Source organism: Coregonus lavaretus (assembly GCF_964263955.1).
Source record: "Coregonus lavaretus genome assembly, chromosome: 25".
NCBI lineage: Eukaryota > Metazoa > Chordata > Actinopteri > Salmoniformes > Salmonidae > Coregonus > Coregonus lavaretus.
The window spans coordinates 8,611,066-8,634,429 of NC_140012.1; the positions used below are offsets into that span (position 1 = coordinate 8,611,066).

Genomic DNA, 23,364 nt, shown 5'->3' on the forward strand with positions numbered 1-23,364 from the left:
ACAACTGATGCTTAAAGATAGTGAGGGAGAAAAGTGTCTCCAGGCTACAATAGCCTTACATTCAACCCTGCTTGTGCAAACAGTATCCCATTGTGATATATGACAAACAGTAAACGAATCAATCAATGTAATAACACACAAGCGAGCCATGGCCATGGTCCTTCATAAGATGTATAATATTACCTGTCTCCAAACTCTGGTGTAGCAGGTTCTCACAGAAAACATCGTCAGTGTCCTTCCACGACACTAGGACGCCGTTGGTGACAAGACAATGGCCATGATACAATGGCCATTCTTTTAGGCAATATTGGCGAGCAATGTTCTGGGGAATCTTGATTGGCAGCCCCACCTAGTGGGCATTTCTAGGAATCCTCCAATCAGAGAGCAGCTATTGCTCAAAATATTTTGGAAAACATGGCGACCGTTTTTGAGGTGAAGCGAGAGAAAATCAACTCCAATATTGGAGTGAAATGTTGGACATTCACGTCTCATATGTTGCTTCACTACAATATTTGATCATGATACTTTAATACATACATACTGTGTTCAGTTTGTCATGTTTGTCATATGTCCAGAACTGTGCTGCACGTGTCCTCACCCACACCTCCCCCCACGAGCACACCACTCCAGTGCTCCCCATATGCTCATGCATCGACTACAAAATCCTGGTTCACACCTACCAAGCTATCCACAACTCTGGACCCAAGTACCTGTCTGACCTTATTCTACCCTCCTGTCCCACACGCACCATTCGCTCCTCCAGGTCCGTCTCCCTTCAGCAGCCCCGCAGCAGACTAAAAACTATGGGTGACAGGGCTTTCAGTTGTGCTGCTCCGCGGCTGTGGAACGCACTTCCAGATACTGTTAGGGCTGCAAAGTCTCTGTACTACTTTAAGGCACAGCTCAAGACCATGCTGTTCAGAAAAGCTTTCAAGGACCTCTGCTAATTCTGTTCACATGTCCTCCGGATCTGACGACACCTGTAGCTATATAGCTTTGATTGTTTTCTGTGTTCTATATTCTGTGTTTTGGATTGTTTTTATTATTATTATTATAATGTCAAAATATTTGCGCCTTGGGTGTGAGAAAAGCGCTTTATAAATTAAGCTAATTATTTTATTATGTTTAACTGCCGAAAATATCCATAGTAGTGAGCATGCTAATCAATTAGCATGCCAACCGAAAGTCAATGGGACAATCAGGTTAATTCGCTAGCTAGCTAGCCATGTAGATTTTATATTTTGTTTTTTGTTTTAGATCGTTTTTTTGTACGCTTAACTAGCTGGCTAGCTGGATGAATACCATTTACACTTCCTAACTTAGAATTGTGAAGTAAAAAGTTAGAAAAATGTAGTTATCCTTATGTCTGCATTGCCATTGACTTGACTGGCAGTAGGTTGAGTGAATGCCCAGGGCTTTGTTGCTTGTTTGTTAGCTGATAAATTCCAGTAGCCTACAGATGTGGCAGTCAACAGGCAACAACAAGCTATAGGAGTAAATAAATGGGGAAATCGAGTTTTAAGTTGATATATGCTTCATATGCTCATCTTCTGAAAACATCTGAAACCCTACCTCTTCAAAGAGTATCCCACAGCACCCCCCACCCTCGCACCACCTCCTCACCCCTTAATAGCTCTGACCTTGCTGATAGCTACTTTATCAAGGAAAAATGTACTTACTATGACTGTGAAATGTGGTTGTCCCACCTAGCTATCTTAAGATGATTGCACTATCTGTAAGTCGCTCTGGATAAGAGCGTCTGCTAAATGACTAAAACATAAAAATGTATTATTCATATCCATGTTGCTCATTGCTCCAGTGTCTCATACCCCACTCTGTTGCCAGCAAAATTGTATCATGGTCTTTAAAGTGCTGCTGAGCCTGAGCTGGCAGTGCTAATGTATTATTTTTTGTTTTTGCTCAATCTGATTGGGTGGGCCTGTGTCCACCAAGGCCTACACCCCTGTATCAAACTAAATTGCCCAGCAGCCCATAGCTCACACAGATGTTTACTAGCTGTCCTGTGGGAAGTGAGTTGGTGAGGGGGTGAGGATCACCTGATACAGACCGCTCTGATGGAGTGGAGAATCCACAAGAGACGTGCGTTTACAAATCTTTAGGATCCCAGGATCCAACAATGATTCAACGGTGAGCTGACACATTAGAGAATTAGAGAGTTTTGTTCAGTGATGTAACGAGAGAATAAGTATCAAAAGAGAGGATGTTTGACTGTAGCTTTTCATGTAGGAGGAGAATAGATCTAAACGCTATGAGATATTTCATAATGTGACTAACCATTAGTATGTTGTATATTGGCATTGGCATGTACATGTGCATCTAACAAGGAGGCACAGAGTTATTTCAGAGGGGTTTACTACAAAGCAGTATCAATGAGTTAGCCATCTAACTTCGATAAACAACCAGAAATAAGTGTTGATTGTCTGATTCAATAAGAAAGCTAAAGTTATATATGTTTTTTTAGTTTTTGAGATAATTAGACCATGCCAATTTCAAGCTTATCTTCCTAAACATTTTTAAGTTATTTCAGAATATTTAGGCAAGTTAGCTGGCTAACTCCTTGATCCTACCTTGTAGTATACCCCTCGGATTTCAGCAAGAACGAAACAATGCAAATGTCTTTCAAAACAGATATGAATTTATTGTTTTGACATTTTAAATCCGAACATTTAAACATCAAAGCTCTTGACAGTTTCAGTAACGGACTAGATAGCAGACTCACAGGGATGCATAAGCATGTGTTCTTACACTCTACATCAGCAAAGATAATATACAAACACTAACTGTGTTCACATTTACCTAACAGAGTAGAAAACTGCAGAAGCATCATTTAGCACACAAATGAATGTATTATAAACTGAGTATATTCCCTGCGTATTATCGTTACGATATTTTACAACTAAAATGCGGTTTCAAGGTGGAGGGTGGACAACATGTATAATGTCACATCATGATCATAATATCATCGTTATTGAAACAACACCAGGCAAGTGAAATCAACATTTCTTGCAGATACACACTTCTAGTGCAGTCTTACAAATTATTCACACTGCTAAGCTCATTGGACTATTCTATAACAATGGTAATACAGTAATGTGCCTGCTGCAGCACCAGGGGTTACATGTAAGTAATATGAAGGGTATTACATAAGGGCAGTGTAACTACTTCATAAACACAACATTATAATAAGATTATAAGCACTACTTAAGACATTTGGCGACTACCAGTCATGTACAGGCTAGACTGTCTCACTTTGTGTTGGAAGCTAATAAACATAGGACTATGAGCTCCATGACACACTTGGCGTCACAGGGGGGTTATAAAACATGACTGATTATTTTTTTTATTTTTTTTTTTACAAATGTCTAGTAGTGCTTATGAAGGCAAGTGTCACACACACAGCATTGGCCAACAAAAAGAGTCTGTATACTTTAAGCCATAACTACTCTCAGCTGATACATACAGTACATTAAAGTAAATGTGCTCACACCAGTATGGCTATGGAAGGATGGGTAAGAAGGAGATTGTACATAAAGCTGCACTGTACTAACATAAAGGAAGACACACATAAGCTGCCAAGGGTTAAAACTCACTAGAGGTTAGGTGTGCTTACAAGACACGACTTTCTGCATCTACTAGATTTCTAGACAACAACATAACTATGTCGCTGTCTTGACCTAAGCCTCTACTTACACAATGTATCCAATCAACACTGGTGGTCATATTTAAAATAGGAGGAAACAAAAAGGAATATGCGTCTTTGTGTAAAAGTATCTGGGTCATTCCACCAAATGGGTACCTTTTGGGTATTGTAACATCACAATTAAAACATTTTATTTAACCTAATTTTAACATTTTGTCATAAAGAGCACATGTTCAACTTAATAAAAAAAACACTTTTTCCCATCTCAAGAGGATACATTCTTTTAAAAATACTATAGTAAGTGCCTATTAAGTGCCAAATATAGTAACAGGGTTGACGATTTCATCTTAAATCAGCCATAAATCCCCTTGTGACAGGGAGAATGGAAGCCTGTTGTGTTAAACAGGTAGGGGCAATTGAATGCAAGCTTCCCCAAAAATGTTTTATTGTTAAAACATTTCAAGCCTGTCTATCTATGGGTAACAGGGTTGACGTGTTATGCTCGACCCACTCCGTTTTCCACCACAAAACACCAGAAAATTGCCAAAGAGAGTAGAATCAGCTCACCTGCTTTTACACTATGATTTGACTATTAGATGTTCAATGTTTCTTTTGAAAAAATGATTTAAAAAGGAATAGTTTCACCATTTTAAAATGAGAGTTCAGCTCACGTTACAGGGTTGACCTTAAACGTAACAGGGTTGACATACATTTCATGTGATTAGATCAGGGATGGGCAACTTTGAATACATCATGAGGGGCCGCAGTGGCTTGCGGGTCTGTGTACCCACATCCCAGAGGGGGTAAATTGATCTGCGGGCCTACAAAAGAGGGGCCGCGGGCCGCCATTTGCCCATCCCCGGATTAGATTAATCACTAATCACATGAAATAAATAATCATCATCAGAAATGACTTTGTCAAAGCAACAAAATAACTAGGGCTTTGCTGTAACCAGGATTCCATCCAACCTTTTAATGCGAGTAAAGTCAATGTTGGATAGAAAATGTCATTACAGGCCTAATGGAAACAGCAAATTTGTTGCTAAACTTTCCAAATGTCGACAAAACAAAATACACTAGGTGGGATGTTTTTGTGTCTGTAAAATGTATTATGGGAGAAATGGCGGTGAAAACGCCTTTATTCACAAATATTGATATAATAACTGTCATATCGAAGTAAACTCGAATTCACACGATGATATGGTGTGTGGTTCTCCCACTACGACTCGGGAAAGCATTCAGTTTATTAGGCTACAAATGAAATAACCCACCGGGCACACCCTGGTCATTTCAATGAAATGATGTTGAACCAACATGGAACAGATGTTGAATTGACGTCTGTGCCCAGTGGGAAGTTATGATGAACTTCACAGGGTGGTGAAAGTGCACGGGGATGAGTTTGATGATCCTTTCCAATAAATATTGAGGGTCTTATTCTGGTGACATGATCGATGCATGGCTACCGTTTGACAAATAAAAATAATCTTATGGGACTTCCAATTCTTTAATGAACATCCAGATAGAGTTAAGACTTAAAAAACAAAACAATATAGTGCATTGTTGTGACGTAAAGAAAAATATTGAAAATATAAAAGTGCACAACTCATACTGCACAATTTAAGAAAGGCAGAAACGTAGTGAGTCCCACTATTTCCTGGTACACTTTAAGGACCACCAGAGACTTTCGATTTTAAGAAAATAAATACATTCTTAAGATATATTATTTACAATGGACACATATTTTCTAAGTGTCACTCCTTCCAGTGCGCTTCTCTCCTCCCACCTATTCCCAGACAATTGCCTACAACTAAAACAGAAAAACTAACCTTCATTAATCAGTCCATTAGTCCCTTTTGACCATCACTTCATTATACTATAGGTTTGTGATGTCTAATACAGTGAGACAATTCTCAGTACCAGATTTCACTACAAGTTAGAGCCTTTCTGCATGAATAATGTCCTGTAAGTGACTGTCGAATTCATTGAATGTGCAGACTGCAAACGCAGTTGTAAACTGCCCTTGGAGAAGCCTCAGGACTCATATGGCTGTGTTCTTCACTGGACTCTGACTGAAGCAGCTGGTCAAAAATATTGATTAACAAAGCCAAGAAATCAAAATGAAGTGAGTAGTACATTAGTCAAACACAAACTGAGCTGCTCTCTCTATGTCCTTTTTTAAAAACTCATGGGATATTATATTAAAGTGTCCTGACCCTGTCCACTCTCAACAACCGTTCTATTATCGTGTAATCCATGGTTCTAGTTAGTTTGATGAGCTACAGTTATACAAAGTTGTGGTGGGAAGAAATTGGCTTGTCACAATTGATGTGGACCCAGCAACCACCAAAAAACAGTTGTGACTCACACATTATGGCACAACGCAATATTCTTCTCAACTAGGCACACTCTTAATATGACTTGCCCAGTGTACAACTTGCCTCTGACGAATCCAGCCCCTACTTGGCCTTGGACTCCTTGTCAGCGGCAACCTTGAGGTAGGACTTGTAGAAAAAGGAGGCGAACAGGACCAGGTAACTGAGGTACATGAGTGAGCCCCAGGCGATGTTGGGCACGTAGGAGGGGCAGCGCACTTCGTGCATCCAGTGGTAGACCAAGCCTAAGACAGCAAGCCCCATCACCATCTGCATGATCTGGGTGGCCGTGATGACCATAGCGCAGGGTCGGGGCACCCGGTAACCTGCCGCCCGGGCAGCGTAGTAGGTGTACATGAAGGAGTGGACCAGGTAGTTCATGGTCATGAACCAGCCGCCGCCGGCCACCTGGTCCTTGTAGGAGTACCAGGAGTAGACAAGCACGGTAATGTGATGGTACCAGTGCAGGAAGATGAGGCGCTGCTTACGGAGCACGATGAACACCGTGTCGCCTGAGGAGGGAGGGAGGGGGAAATCACTTAGTTATACTCTGATGTTTGATCACTTTCACTCTCTCTCAAACAATGGTGAACACACATAGTAGAAGCAAAAAGTTGTGAGGACTGGCTTTTTGGACCTCACTTGGAACCAGAGTTGGAAATATGGTATGTCAAGTTGTGGTCCTCAAAAGTACAGTAAAGCACTAGACACAAACACACTTGCACACACACACACACACACACACACACACCATATTAGGAAGCATACAACAACATACTAACATACTCCAATAAACTCAAACTAAACATACTGTACTCTACAGTCAGGGACGGCGTAACGATTTTTTGACAGGGGGGGCAAACATTTATTTTGTTTATATTTTTCTGCTTATAATTTCTGACATTTGGTAGTCTATTTGTTAGTGAACTTGTCTACAATTAGATACATGCAGCTTCTCTTCTGTCATTACTTGTTGCCCTAGAATATAGAATACTAACTAAAGCCTTGCTCACAAGAATAATGTCACAAATCGATAGAATGAATACATCAATAATAATCTAGTTGACATCGGTAAAGTTCTCTTTCACTTCTGCTTCTCTCGCCGGAGTGAGGACATTTAGGGACCGGGGAGAAAATACAATAGCCTAACTCTAAAACAACGACCCAACATGTTTAGAATAAGATTTCAGTTTGTCTTGGATGCATATTTTATGCTGTTGAAAAACGGTCAACTTTTATGTCGCTGACAAAGATAGCACGTTTACACGTTCCTTAACCGCACATTCGCATTCTCTCAAGATGCTAAAAGATACCATTTGATGTAGCATTTTACTCCAAAAAACATTTAATTCTGCAGGAGTTAATATTATATTAGGCTACATGTGAGAGGTTATAGGCCTACAGTCAGTGCCCAGACTTCATTCCATTTAACCCATCTGAACTTCGAAGGTGTCTCTGTATACAGTACAAACTAAACTGGTCTAATACTGTATATTAAACATCTGTCCCATTCTAGAACACACATCTGACCATAATTATATCCTCCTGATTCCTGCTTACAAGCAAAAACTGAAGCAGGAAGTACCAGTGACTCACTCAATACGAAAGTGGTCAGATGACGCGGATGCTACGCTACAGGACTGTTTTGCTAGCACAGACTGGAATATGTTCCGGGATTCATCCAATGGCATTGAGGAGTATACCACCTTAGTCATCGGCTTCATCAATAAGTGCATTGACGACGTCGTCCCTACAGTGACCATACGTACATATCCCAACCAGAAGCCATGGATTACAGACAACATCCATATCAAGCTAAAGGCTAGAGCTGCTGCCTTCAAGGAGCGGGACACTAATCCGGACGCTTATAAGAAATCCCGCTACGCCATCAGACAAACCATCAAACAGGCAAAGCGTCAATACAGGATTAAGATTGAATCACCCCTACACCGGCTCTGATGCTCTTCGGATGTGGCAGGGCTTGAAAACTATTACGGACTACAAAGTGATACCCAGCCGCGAGCTGCCCAATGACGCGAGCTGCCCAGAGCCTACAGGATGAGCTAAATGTATTTTATGCTCGCTTTGAGGCAAGCAACACCGAAGCATGCATGAGAGCACCAGCTGTTCTGGACGACTGTGTGATCACGCTCTCCGTAACTGATGTGAGCAAGGTAAACATTCACAAAGCCGCGGGGCCAGACGTGTACGCAAAGCATGCGCGGACCAACTGGCAAGTGTCTTTACTGACATTTTCAACCTCTCCCTGAGTCTGTAATACCTCAATGTTTCAAGCAGACCACCATAGTCCCTGTGTCCAAGGAAGCGAAGGTAACCTGCCTAAATGATTACCGCCCCGTAGCACTTACGTCGGTAGCCATGAAGTGCTTTGAAAGGCTGGTCATGTCTCACATCAACAGCATCATCCCGGATACTCTAGACCCCCTCCAATTCGCATATCACCCCAACAGATCCACAGATGACGCAATCTCAATCGCACTCCACACTGCCCTTTCCCACCAGGACAAAAGGAACACCTACAGTGGGGAGAACAAGTATTTGATACACTGCCGATTTTGCAGCTTTTCCTACTTACAAAGCATGTAGAGGTCTGTAATTTTTATCATAGGTACACTTCAACTGTGAGAGACGGAATCTCAAAAATCCAGAAAATCACATTGTATGATTTTTAAGTAATTAATTTGCATTTTATTGCATGACATAAGTATTTGATACATCAGAAAAGCAGAACTTAATATTTGGAACAGAAACCTTTGTTTGCAATTACAGAGATCATACGTTTCCTGTAGGTCTTGACCAGGTTTGCACACACTGCAGCAGGGATTTTGGCCCACTCCTCCATACAGACCTTCTCCAGATCCTTCAGGTTTCGGGGCTGTCGCTGGGCAATACGGACTTTCAGCTCCCTCCAAAGATGTTCTATTGGGTTCAGGTCTGTAGACTGGCTAGGCCACTCCAGGACCTTGAGATGCTTCTTACGGAGTCACTCCTTAGTTGCCCTGGCTGTGTGTTTCAGGTCGTTGTCATGCTGGAAGACCCAGTCACGACCCATCTTCAATGCTCTTACTGAGGGAAGGAGGTTGTTGGCCAAGATCTCGCGATACATGGCCCCATCCATCCTCCCCTCAATACGGTGCAGTCGTCCTGTCCCCTTTGCAGAAAAGCATCCCCAAAGAATGATGTTTACACCTCCATGCTTCACGGTTGGGATGGTGTTCTTGGGGTTGTACTCATCCTTCTTCTTCCTCCAAACACGGCGAGTGGAGTTTAGACCAAAAAGCTATATTTTTGTCTCATCAGACCACATGACCTTCTCCCATTCCTCCTCTGGATCATCCAGATGGTCATTGGCAAACTTCAGACGGGCCTGGACATGCGCTGGCTTGAGCAGGGGGACCTTGCGTGCGCTGCAGGATTTTAATCCATGACGGCGTAGTGTGTTACTAATGGTTTTCTTTGAGACTGTGGTCCCAGCTCTCTTCAGGTCATTGACCAGGTCCTGCCGTGTAGTTCTGGGCTGATCCCTCACCTTCCTCATGATCATTGATGCCCCACGAGGTGAGATCTTGCATGGAGCCCCAGACCGAGGGTGATTGACCGTCATCTTGGAACTTCTTCCATTTTCGAATAATTGCGCCAACAGTTGTTGCCTTCTCACCAAGCTGCTTGCCTATTGTCCTGTAGCCCATCCCAGCCTTGTGCAGGTCTACAATTTTATCCCTGATGTCCTTACACAGCTCTCTGGTCTTGGCCATTGTGGAGAGGTTGGAGTCTGTTTGATTGAGTGTGTGGACAGGTGTCTTTTATACAGGTAACGAGTTCAAACAGGTGCAGTTAATACAGGTAATGAGTGGAGAACAGGAGGGCTTCTTAAAGAAAAACTAACAGGTCTGTGAGAGCCGGAATTCTTACTGGTTGGTAGGTGATCAAATACTTATGTCATGCAATAAAATGCAAATTAATTACTTAAAAATCATACAATGTGATTTTCTGGATTTTTGTTTTAGATTCCGTCTCTCACAGTTGAAGTGTACCTATGATAAAAATTACAGACCTCTACATGCTTTGTAAGTTGGAAAACCTGCAAAGTCTGCAGTGTATCAAATACTTGTTCTCCCCACTGTATGTGAGAATGCTGTTCATTAACTACAGCTCAGCGTTCAACACCATAGTGCCCACAAATCTCATCACTAAGCTAAGGGCCCTGGGACTAAACACCTCCCTCTGCAACTGGATACCCCAGGTGGTAAGGGTAGGCAACAACATGTCTGCCACGCTGATCCTCAACACTGGGGCCCCTCAGGGGTGCGTGCTCAGTCCCCTCCTGTACTCCCTGTTCACCCACGACTACGTGGCCAAACACGACTCCAACACCATCATTAGGTTTGCTGACGACACAACAGTGGTAGGCCTGATCACTGGCAATGATGAGACAGCCTATAGGGAGGAGGTCAGAGACTTGGCAGTGTGGTGCCAGGACAACAACCTCTCCCTCAATGTGAGCAAGACAAAGGAGCTGATCCTGCAAACAATACAAGATTCTATTATTATGGTGGGAGATTATAATACTGTTTTAAATAGCTCAATGGACCATAAAGGAAATCACACTACAAACTATCACCCTCATGCTCTTAAGGAAATCATGAATGTCATGGATACATTAGAACTAGTAGATATATGGAGGCTTAAATATCCCGACCTAGTGAGATATAAATGGCGGAGACTCAATCAAGCTAGTCGTCTTGACTTCTTTCTTATGTCATTCTTGTTGGCACCAAACGTTTTTAAAGTGTTGATAGGGGACAGAATGCGGTCGGACCATCATATAATTGGCATATACATTACTCTTACTGAATTTCCACGTGGGCGAGGATATTGGAAATGTAATCAAAGCCTATTGGATGATAACTTGTTTTTAACTACGACAGAGGAATTTATAACTGATTTTTTCCGACATAACATAGGTACAGCAAATCCCCTTATTGTATGGGACACTTTTAAATGTGCCTTTAGAGGCCATGCAATTCAGTACTCATCTCAAAAACAAAAGCAATTTAGGTCAAAAGAGTCCATACTAACAAAGGAAATAGAAGGTCTAACAAAACAGATAGATAGCAATAAAAACTGTAACATAGAGGCTCAGAATAAATTAGAGGAAAAACAAAAAGAAATGGAGAAACTTATTCAAGAAAGATCAAGTGTAATATATTATAAAAAATAAAGCAAACTGGATGGAATATGGGGAAAAATCCACCAAATTCTTTTTTAATCTTCAACATAGAAATGCTACCAAAAATAATTTACTGAAACTGGTTACAAATGACGGAGTCAACCATGATTCACCAAATGGTATTTCGAAGGAGGTAGCAAAGTACTTTAAGCATATGTTTTCATTTCAGTCGCCTCCATCTCCTCTAACTGAAGCTAATTGTAGGGATTTTTTTCTATTGATAATGTAAAATTAACAGCCATACAGAAAGACTCATGTGAAGGTGAAATTACAGAGGAGGAACTTCTGGATGCAATTAAAGACTTTAAGTCCGGGAAAACTCCAGGGTTGGATGGCATACCAGTCAAGTTATACCAAACCTTTTTTGATATACTCAGAGGACCGTTATTAGCATGTTTTAACCACTCCTATGTAAATGGTAGATTATCAGACACTCAAGAAGAAGGTCTGATTTCATTATTACATTATTATTATTAAGTGGGAAATATAAAGATCCAGTCCATTAAAAAAATTGGAGGCCCCTTACACTTCAGTGTTGTGATGCTAAAATTCTAGCAAAATGTATAGCGCATAGAACTAAAAAGGTATTGTCAGACATTATTCATTCTAATCAGACAGGTTTTTACATGGACGATACATTGGAGATAATATAAGGCAAGTACTGGAAACAATAGAACTGTCACGACTTCCTCCGAAGCTGCCACCTCTCCTTGCTCGGGCAGGCTTCGGCGTTCGTCGTCACTGGCCTTCTAGCCACTGCCGCTCCTCATCTCATCATTCCATTTGTTTTGTCTTGTTTATTACACACACCTGGTTCATATCCCCTCATCAGTACCTGTATAAGTGTTCCCTCTGCCCCCTTGTCTTTGTGTGTGATTGTTTATTGTGGAGGATAGAGAAGCTCGGTGGAGCTCTGTGTATTTTGTATCGCTGGGATATTTCCCCTTGTATTTTCCAGTGCGCCTGTTTTGCGCACTGGAGTGTTTTTGACGCATTTCTGCGTAACTCTGTGTTGCAAAATAAAGCCGGTTATTCTGTGATTTACCCTCCTGCGCCTGACTCCTTCGAAATCAACTCATCACAGAATCACACACAAGGACATGGAGTCAGCAGGAGAGGAACACCTGCCTGGAGTCGTGGCATGGGTCCGGGAGCATTCCACGATGCTAGCCAGCTTGGGAGAAGCGATGCATCGGGTTATCCAGGTCATCCAACGCTTGGAGAGGAGAGGACCCGATCTTTCGGGACCAGCTGAGCTACCGGATCCAGCCACCCACACCCCAGCACCCAGAGGGATTCATATATCCCGACCACGGGATTTTGACGGGACAGCTGCCGTCTGCCCGGGATTCCTCCTACAACTGGATTTATACTTCTCGAACATCAGCCCGGCTCCATCGGAGCGGGAGAAGGTGTCTGCCCTCGTCTCCTGCCTCTCGGGAAAAGTCCTGGAGTGGGCCAACGCGGTCTGGAGTGAAGGAGGAGCCGCGTTGGACAACTACGGAGAGTTCGCTCTCCTCTTTCGGGCCGTCTTCAATCACCTGCCCGAAGGTAGAGAGGCGGGCGAGTGGCTGGTCCACCTGAGGCAGGGGACGAGGACCGCGCAGGACTTCGCCCTGGAGTTTCGTACTCTAGCAGCTGGGTCCGGGTGGAACGAGCGGGCCCTCATCGACCACCTCAGGTGCCACCGAAGGGAGCTAGCCTGCCAGGACACCACGTTGTCCTTCAATCAACTGGTGGACATGGCTAACTGGTGGACACGGTTGGACAACCTGCTGGCTTCTAGAGGACGTCCTGGAAGGGGCCTGCCCGTTCCACCCCACCCCCAACCCGGATCACGAGAGGATGGAGCTGGGTGGAGCCGCGATCCGGGAGAGCGGAGGACGACAGCGCCAGTGTCACTCTTGTGGCACAAGGACATTCTCCTGCACGTTGTCGTCTGCGTTCTTTTGGGTCTGGAGGCGGCAGGCAGGGCATTCTCGCGTCACCCCAGGTATCGAACACCCACACTCGTTCAGAGCCCTCTGCTGCGCACTGTACCCTACACATCCACTTTCCTGATTACACGGTAGTTCCCCAGTGTAAGGCGCTGGTCGATTCAGGCGCAGCTGGGACCTTTATGGACAGGTCATTTGCACATAGCATAGAAATTACATTGGTTCCCCTATCCATTCCACTCCCCATCAGAGCACTTGACAGTCGACCATTAAGGTCCGATTCGATAGGGAAGTTACAGCACCAGTCACGATGGTTACGCACGAGACTCATAGAGAGCAAGTTACCTTTTTTTTTATTATTGAGTCTCCTGATTTCCCTTTTGTGTTAGGTCTTACCCGGTTAGCACGACACAACCCCACCTTTTCATGGCCACAAAGGGTTCTCACGGGGTGGTCGCGAGAGTGTCAGGGTAGGCGTCTAGGTGTTTCCATTGGTGCAACCACGGTGGAAAGTCCAGACACTACATCCACCGTGCGCATTCCCCCCGAATACCTCGATTTGGCGCACGCGTTTTCCAATACGCAGGCGACCGAATTACCACCTCATCGGGCGGGGGATTGCGCGATAAACCTCCGGGTAGACGCTGTGCCTACCAGGGGACATGTGTATCCCCTCTCGCAGGCTGAAATGGAGGCGATGGAGACATACGTCTCCGAGTCCCTGCGCCAGGGGTTCATACGTCCCTCCACATTGCCCGCCTCCTCAAGTTTCTTTTTTGTGAAGAAGAAAGAGGGAGGTCTGCGCCCTTGCATTGATTACCGAGCACTGAACAAGCGGACAATATGTTATAGTTATCCTCTACCCCTCATTCCATCTGTGATCGAGTCAATGCATGGGGCGCGCTTCTTCACAAAATTAGATCTCCAGAGTGCGTACAACCTGGTGCGTGTCTGAGAGGGGGACGAGTGGAAGACAGCATTCAGCACAACCACGGGGCATTACGAATACCTGGTGATGCCATACAGTTTGATGAATGCTCCATCCGTCTTCCAGTCCTTTGTGAACGAGGTGTTTCGGGACATGCTTGGTCGCGGTGTAGTGGTGTACATCAATGATATTATGGTGTATTCCGCTACACGCGCCAAGCATGTGTACCTGGTTCGCAAAGTGCTGGGCCGACTGTTGGAACATGACCTTTATGCCAAGACAGAAAAGTGTCTGTTTTTCCAACAGTCTGTCTCCTTCCTTGGATACCGCATTACCACCTCAGGTGTGGAGATGGAGGGAGATCGCATTTCAGCCGTGCGTAATTGGCCGACTCCAACCACGGTCAAGGATGTGCAGCGCTTTATTGGCTTTTCCAACTACTATTGGAGGTTTATCCGGGGCTTTGGCAAGGTCGCAGCTCCCATCACATCTCTGTTCAAGGGTGGGCCGTCCTGGGTGGGCTGCTCTGCTGAGGCTTACAGGGCCTTCAGTAACCTGAGGATTCTGTTGACCTCAGCCCCGGTACTGGCCCATCTCGATCCATCACTACCGTTCGTAGTAGGGATAGGCGCTGTCCTATCTCAATGCTCGGGAACGCCACCAAGCTTCGCCCCCTGTGCCTTCTTCTACAAGAAGCTCAGCCCGGTGGAGCAGAACTATGACGTTGGTGATCGGGAGCTGTTGACTGTTGTCCGAGCCCTGACCGTGTGGAGGTACTGGCTCAAGGGGGCGAAACACCCTTTCCTCGTCTGGACGAACCACCGTAACCTGGAGTACACCCGGGCAGCGAGGAGGCTGAACCCTCGCCAGGCCAGGTGGGCCATATTCTTCACCCAGTTTATTTTTACACTATCTTACCAAGAACATGGAGGCAGACGCACTGTCACGGCTGTACGACACAGCGGAGAGGCCCATAGACAACACCCCCATACTCCCGGCCTCCTGCATTTTGGCGCCGGTAGTGTGGGCGATGGACGTGGACATAGAGCGGGCGTTACGCACAGAGCCATCTCCACCTCAGTGTCCAGCTGGGCTGCAGTATGTGCCGTCTCTTGTCCGTGACCGTCTGATCTATTGGACACACACGTCCCCCTCCTCTGGTCACCCAGGTATCGGTCGTACAGTGCTCTGCCTGACCGGAAAGTACTGGTGGCCTACCTTGGCTAAGGACGTGAGGGTGTATGTCTCCTCCTGCTCAGTGTGCGCCTAGAGTAAGGCACTTAGGCACCTCCCAGCGGGTAAGTTACAGCCCTTACCAGTTCCACAACGGCCATGGTCCCACCTGTGTATTGACTTTCTCACTGATCTTCCCCTCTCTCAGGGTAACACCACCATCCTGGTCGTTGTGGACCGCTTTTCAAAAGCCTGCCGCCTCCTTCCTCTGCCCGGTCTCCCCATGGCCCTGCAGACTGCGGAGGCCCTGTTTACTCACGTTTTCCGGCACTACGGGGTGCCAGAGGACATAGTGTCTGACCGGGGTCCCCAGTTTACATCCAGGGTCTGGAAGGCATTCATGGAACGTCTGGGGGTCTCGATCAGCCTGACCTCTGGTTTTCACCCCGAGAGTGATGGGCAGGTGGAACGGGTGAATCAGGATGTGGGTAGGTTCCTGCGGTCCTACTGCCAGGACCGCCTGGGGGAGTGGTCAGTGTTCTTGCCATGGGCAGAATATGCCAAGAACTCTCTCCGCCAATTCTCCACTAACCTATTGCCCTTTCAATGTGTTTTAGGTTATCAGCCGGTTCTGGCACAATGGCATCAGAGCCAGACCAAAGCTCCTGCGGTGGATGCTTCTCACATCCACCTCCAGCACGCTGTATGTCGCCAGAAGGCCAATGCTGACCGCCACCGCAATGAGGCCCCGGTCTTGGTAACAGGTGATCGGGTCTGGCTCTCGACCCGGAATCTGCCCCTCCGCCTGCCCTGCTGGAAGCTGAGCCCGCAGTTTGTGGGGCCGTTCAAAGTCCTGAGGAGGATCAATGAGGTTACATATAGGTTATTACTCCCTCCAGATTACCGTATTAACCCCTCGTTCCATGTGTCTCTCCTCAGGCCGGTGGTGGCTGGTCCGCTCCAGGAGTCTGAGGTGCGGGAGGTTCCTCCGCGCCCTCTGGACATCGAGGGGACCCCGGCGTACTCCATCTGTTCCATCCTGGATTTCGAGGTGTCGGGTGGGGGGCCTTCAGTACCTCGTGGAGTGGGAGGGGTACGGTCCGGAGGAGCGGTGCTGGGTTCCAGTGAGGGATATCCTCAATCCCTCCCTATTGCTCCGCGTCTTCCTGGCCGTCCCAGAGGCCGGTGTCGGCACTCTTCTGGAGCTGCGCATCAAGGGGGGGGGGGGGGGGTACTGTCACGCCTTCCTCCAAAGCTGCCACCTCTCCTTGTTCGGGCAGGCTTCGGCGTTCGCGACTTCCTCCGAAGCTGCCACCTCTCCTTGTTCAGGCAGGCTTCTGTGTTCGTCGTCACCGGCCTTCTAGCCACTGCCGCTCCTCATCTCATCATTCCACTTGTTTTGTCTTGTTTATTACACACACCTGGTTCATATCTCCTCATCAGTACCTGTATAAGTGTTCCCTCTGCCCCCTTGTCTTTGTGTGTGATTGTTTATTGTGGAGGATAGAGAAGCTCGGTGGAGCTCCGTCTATTTTGTATCGCCGGGATATTTCCCCGTGTACCTTGTATTTTCCAGTCCGCCTGTTTTGCACACTGTAGTGTTTTTGACGCATTTCTGCGTAACTCTGTGTTGCAGAATAAAGCCTGTTATTCTGTGAATTACCCTCCTGCGCCTGACTCCTTCGAAATCACCTCATCACAAGAACACCATGAAAAATCTGGGAAACCTGGCCTGCTATTCATAGCAGACTTAAAAAAGGCATTTGATAAAGTACGACTGGAGTTTATATATAAATGCCTGGAGCATTTCAATTTGGGAAAATCTCTTATAAAATGGGTTAAAATCATGTATAGTAACCCTAGGTGTAAAATAGTAAATAATGGCTATTTCTCCGAAAGTTTTAAACTGGAGTAAAACAAGGTTGTCCACTATCGGCATATCTATTTATTATGGCCATCGAAATGTTGACTATTAAAATCAGATCCAACAATAATATCAAGGGATTAGAAATCCAGGGCTTAAAAACAAAAGTGTCATTATACGCTGATGATTCATGTTTTCTTTTAAATCCACAACTTGAATCCCTCCCCAGCCTCATTGAGGATCTAGATACATTTTCTAACCTCTCTGGATTACAACCAATTTATGATAAATGTACTATATTACGTATTGGATAACAAAAAACAAAATGTTTACATTACCAGGTAGTTTACCAATAAAATGGTCTGATGGTGATGTGGATATACTCGGAATACATATCCCAAATGAAATAAATGATCTCACTCCAAAAAAATCTAATAGAAAGTTAGCAGAAATAGATAAGATCATGCTACCATGGAAAGGTATATACAGTGAGGGAAAAAAGTATTTGATCCCCTGCTGATTTTGTATTTTGCCCACTGACAAAGACATGATCAGTCTATAATTTTAATGGTAGGTTTATTTGAACAGTGAGAGACAGAATAACAACAAAAAAATCCAGAAAAAAACGCATGTCAAAAATGTTATGAATTGATTTCATTTTAATGAGGGAAATAAGTATTTGACCCCTTGTTGGCAATCACAGAGGTTAGACATTTCTTGTAGTTGGCCACCAGGTTTGCACACATCTCAGGAGGGATTTTGTCCCACTCCTCTTTGCAGATCTTCTCCAAGTCATTAAGGTTTCGAGGCTGACGTTTGGCAACTCGAACCTTTAGCTCCCTCCACAGATTTTCTATGGAATTAAGGTCTGGAGACTGGCTAGGCCACTCCAGGACCTTAATGTGCTTCTTCTTGAGCCACTCCTTTTTGCCTTGGCCATGTGTCTTGGGTCATTGTCATACTGGAATACCCATCCACGACCCATTTTCAATGCCCTGGCTGAGGGAAGGAGGTTCTCACTCAAGATTTGACGGTACATGGCCCCGTCCATCGTACCTTTGATGTGGTGAAGTTGTCCTGTCCCCTTAGCAGAAAAACACCTACAAAGCATAATGTTTCCACCTCCATGTTTGACGGTGGGGATGGTGTTCTTGGGGTCATAGGCAGCATTCCTCCTCCTCCAAACACGGCGAGTTGAGTTGATGCCAAAGAGCTCGATTTTGGTCTCATCTGACCACAACACTTTCACCCAGTTCTCCTCTGAATCATTCAGATGTTAATAGGCAAACTTCAGACGGGCCTGTATATGTGCTTTCTTGAGCAGGGGGAACTTGCGGGCGCTGCAGGATTTCAGTCCTTCACGGTGTAGTGTGTTACCAATTGTTTTCTTGGTGACTATGGTCCCAGCTGCCTTGAGATCATTGACAAGATCCTCCCTTGAAGTTCTGGGCTGATTCCTCACCATTCTCATGATCATTGCAACTCCACCAGGTGAGATCTTGCAATGAGCCCCAGGCCAAGGGAGATTGACAGTTCTTTTGTGTTTCTTCCATTTGCGAATAATCGCACCAACTGTTGTCACCTTCTCACCAAGCTGCTTGGGCAAACGTACAAAATCAGCAGGGGATCAAATACTTTTTTCCCTCACGGTACCTGTCTATTTGTGTAAAAATCACCCTGATTAACACTTTAGTATTATCCCAGTTTACCTATTTGCTTATGGTCTTGCCTACGCCTAGCGAACAGTTTTTTAAATTATATGAGAAAAACATATTCAATTTTATTTGGAACGGCAAGCCAAACAAAATTAAACGGGCCTATTTATATAATGAATATTAATAACGCATTAGACCTATTACTAAAAGCTTCAGTCATACAAAAGTTATACTTAAATCCGAACTGGTTCTCTAGCAAATTAGTAAGATTGTCTCACCCCATGTTCAAGAATGGCCTTTTTCCCTTTATTCAGATTACAACCTCTCACTTTCAGTTATTTTAAAACATTTAAATTTTTACATTTCAGTCATTTAGCAGACGCTCTTATCCAGAGCAATTTACAGTTAGCACATACATTATTTTATCGAACCCACAACCCTGGCGTTGCAAACGCCATGCTCTACCAACTGAGCTACATCCCCTGCCGGCCATTCCCTCCCCTACCCTGGACGACGCTGGGCCAATTGTGCGCCGCCCCATGGGTCTCCCGGTCGCGGCCGGCTACGACAGAGCCTGGATTCGAACCAGGATCTCTAGTGGCACAGCTAGCACTGCGATGCAGTGCCTTAGACCACTGCGCCACTCGGGAGAGACAAAGGAAATCATATCCCACATATCACCATTACTAAAACAAGCCATAGAAAGTTGGTTGCAATTTCAATTTAATCCTCCAGAAACTACAGAACAAATAATGCAACAAATATTGTGGTTAAACTCAATAATACTAATTGATAAAAAAGAAAAGGTATAATCTTGGTCAATTATATCATTGGTAGGACTGGTGGAGTTATGTCGCACATGCAGCTTACAAAAACATATGGAAATGTCTGCTCTACCCAAAATTACAACCAAATAATTGCATCATTACCGCAAAAATGGAAGAGGAAAGTGGAAGGGGGAAAAAGTAAGGAACTTGTCTGTCGGCCTTGCATTAAAGAACATAATTGGTTAAAGAAAACTGTGATAAATAAAAAAGTATACCAGTTAAATTTAAGGACCAAAGGATTGACAGCCGTCCCATATATATTGCAAAATAGTTGGGAAGAGATTTTTGGTGTACCGATCCCATGGCATAGTGTTTATGAACTGATACGCAAAACGACGCCGGATTCAAAACTTAGAATTGTTCAATTTAAATTATTATATACAATTATTGCTACCAATAGATTGTTATTTATATGGGGGATACAATCTTCCCATCCCAGCTGTGCAGATTTTGCTGCGAAGAGATCATTTGTTTTAGTCATTTGTTTTGGTATTGTCCAATTATAGCTTGTTTTTGGACACAGGTCCAGGAATGGCTGAAGGATTGTAATATTTACCTGGAGCTAACCCTGCAAATAGCACTACTTGGTGATCTGAAAAGTCATAGTCAATCGATCAATAATATAATAATACTTTTAGCAAAAATGTTTATTTTCAATTTACAATCTGTAGAAACAATGAGAATAGAAGGGTTCAGAACTTTTGTGAAACATCACAGTACAGTTGAAAAATACATGGCAAATAGAAATCCAATATGGATGGTGTTAAAAGATAGATGGGAGTTGTTGAATGGAGCTGAAGGATGGGACTAATAACAACTAACAACAACTAATAACAACAAGATAACTAATGTAAAGCATACTGTGTCCATAATAAGTGTATAGGTTATAGGTTGAGAGCTTTTGTGAAAGAGCACAGTTAGAAAGATATGGCATATAGAAGCAAACCGGATGGACATCATGAAAATGATCGGAGAGGTTGAGGGTAGAGGAACTTCAGGAGTAAAAACAAACAAAATATAATTATTGTAAAATTGACTGTGTCCATAAAATGTATATAGTATGTATAAGCTGGAAGTAGAGGCCTAAGCGTTGTTGTTCACTAGTTTACTCCAATTAGGGAAGGGGTGGTGGGGTTGGAAAGTAATAAAGGGAAATATATTTGAAAATAGGATATGTATATATATATATATGTACAGTTGAAGTCGGCAATTTACATACACCTTAGCCAAATACATTTAAACTCAGTTTTTTACAATTCCTGACATTTAATCCTAGTAGAAATTCCCTGTTTTAGGTCAGTTAGGATCACCACTTTATTTTAACAATGTGAAATGTCAGAATGATAGTAGAGAGAATGATTTATTTCAGCTTTTATTTCTTTCATCACATTCCCAGTGGGTCAGACGTTTACATACACTCAATTCGTATATGGTAGCATTGCCTTTAAAATTGTTTAACTTGGGTCAAATGTTTTGGGTAGCCTTCCACAAGCTTCCCACAATAAGTTGGGTGAATTTTGGCCCATTCCTACTGACAGAGCTGGTGTAACTGAGTCAGGTTTGTAGGCCTCCTTGCTCGCACACGCCTTTTCAGTTCTGCCCACACATTTTCTATAGGATTGAGGTCAGAGCTTTGTGATGGTCATTCCAATTCCTTGACTTTGTTGTCCTTAAGCCATTTTGCCACAACTTTGGAAGTATGCTTGGGGTCATTGTCCATTTGGAAGACCCATTTGCGACCAAGCTTTAACTTCCTGACTGATGTCTTGAGATGATGCTTCAATATATCCACATAATTTTCCTTCCTCATGATGCCATCTATTTTGTGAAGTGCACCAGTCCCTCCTGCAGCAAAGCACCCCCACAGAATGATGCTGCCATCCCTGTGCTTCACGGTTGGGATGGTGTTCTTTGGCTTGCAAGCTACGGCCTTTTTCCTCCAAACATAACGATGGTCATTATGGCCAAACAGTTCTATTTTTGTTTCATCAGACCAGAGGACATTTCTTCAAAAAGTAAGATCTTTGTCCCTGTGTGCAAAATGCAAATTAATTCCTTACAAATCATACAAATTTGAAGTGTACCTATGATAAAAATTACAGACGTCTACATGCTTTGTAAGTAGGAAAACCTGCAAAATCGGCAGTGTATCAAATACTTCTTCTCCCCACTGTATATATTTGCGAGAAAAAAAAACATGGGGGATTGGAAGTGATGCAGACAATTACATTGATGGAAGTTACAATCTATCTGCAATATTAAAGGTTTTTTAAAAAGGAGCTGATCGTGGACTACAGGAAAAGGCGGGCCGAACAGGCCCCCATTAACGACGGGGCTGTAGTGGAGCGGGATGAGAGTTTCAAGTTCCTTGGTGTCCACATCACCAACAAACTATCATGGTCCAAACACACCAAGACAGTCATGAAGAGTGCACGACAACACCTTTTCCCCCTCAGGAGACTGAAAAGATTTGGCATAGGTCCCCAGATCCTCAAAAAGTTATACAGCTGCACCATCGAGAGCATCCTGACTGGTTGCATCACCGCCTGGTATGGCAACTGCTCGGCATCTGACCGTAAGGCGCTACAGAGGGTAGTGCGTACGGCCCAGTACATCACTGGGGCCAAGCTTCCTGCCATCCAGGACCTATATACTAGGTGGTGTCAGAGGAAAGTCAAATAAATTGTCAAAGACTCCAGTCACCCAGGTCATAGACTGTTCTCTCTGCTACCGCACGGCAAGCGGTACTGGAGTGCCAAGTCTAGGACCAAAAGGCTCCTTAACAGCTTATTATTATTATTAGTCATTTAGCAGACGCTCTTATCCAGAGCGACTTACAGTTAGTGAGTGCATACATTTTTATTTTATTAATTTTTTCATACTGGCCCCCCGTGGGAATCGAACCCACAACCCTGGCATTGCAAGCGCCATGCTCTACCAACTGAGCTACACGGGGCCCCAAGCTTCTATCCCCAAGCCATAAGACTGCTGAACAATTAATCAAATGGCCACCCGGACTATTTACATTGACACCCCCCCCTCCATTTGTTTTTACAGTGCTGCTACCCGCTGTTTATTATCTATGCATAGTCACTTTACCCCTACCTACATGTACAAATGACCTTGACTAAACTGTACCCCCGCACATTGACTTGGTACCAGTACCCACTGTATATAGCCTCATTATTTTATTGTGTTACTCTTTATTATTTTTTACTTTAGTTTATTTGGTAAACATTTTCTTAACTCTTTCTTACATTTACATTTACGTCATTTAGCAGACGCTCTTATCCAGAGCGACTTACAAATTGGTACATTCACCATATATGTGCATTGTTGGTTAAGGGCTTGTAAGTAAGCATTTCACGGTAAGGTCTACACCTGTTGTATTCGGCACGTGACAAATAAAGTTTGATTTGATGCCCTTCGTGTCTCTTGCTCAGGAGGAGACATACTGTAGTCAATCATTTCCTAATGGGATTTTTTCGCCACCTCAGCATCTCTGTCCATTTATCAGTGCTATTGCATCCCTGTCTGACTGACAGATAGGCAGAAGTGACTAGATTACTGCTCTGGGAGAGGAGACGGCATCAAGATGCAGCCACACAGGTCTTGAGCTAATAGGCCTCCACTGATCAATATAAGTGCACTAGAAACTTCAAATGCTTCCGGAATTACATAAATAGACAAAATTGT

The 23,364-nt window shown here is 44.1% G+C and overlaps 1 protein-coding gene across 1 annotated transcript in view; it reads right to left on the reverse strand.

Annotated features, from left to right (window-relative positions):
* Positions 1-2,686: 2,686 nt before the first annotated feature.
* Positions 2,687-23,364, reverse strand: part of LOC311100818 (very long chain fatty acid elongase 6-like) — a 29,549-nt gene continuing 8,871 nt past the window's right edge. Inside the window, exon 4 of the mRNA XM_084141788.1 lies at positions 2,687-6,545. Within this exon, the coding sequence (XP_083997914.1) occupies positions 6,118-6,545 (428 nt within the window). The 3' untranslated portion in view covers positions 2,687-6,117. The remainder of the gene's footprint in view (positions 6,546-23,364) is intronic.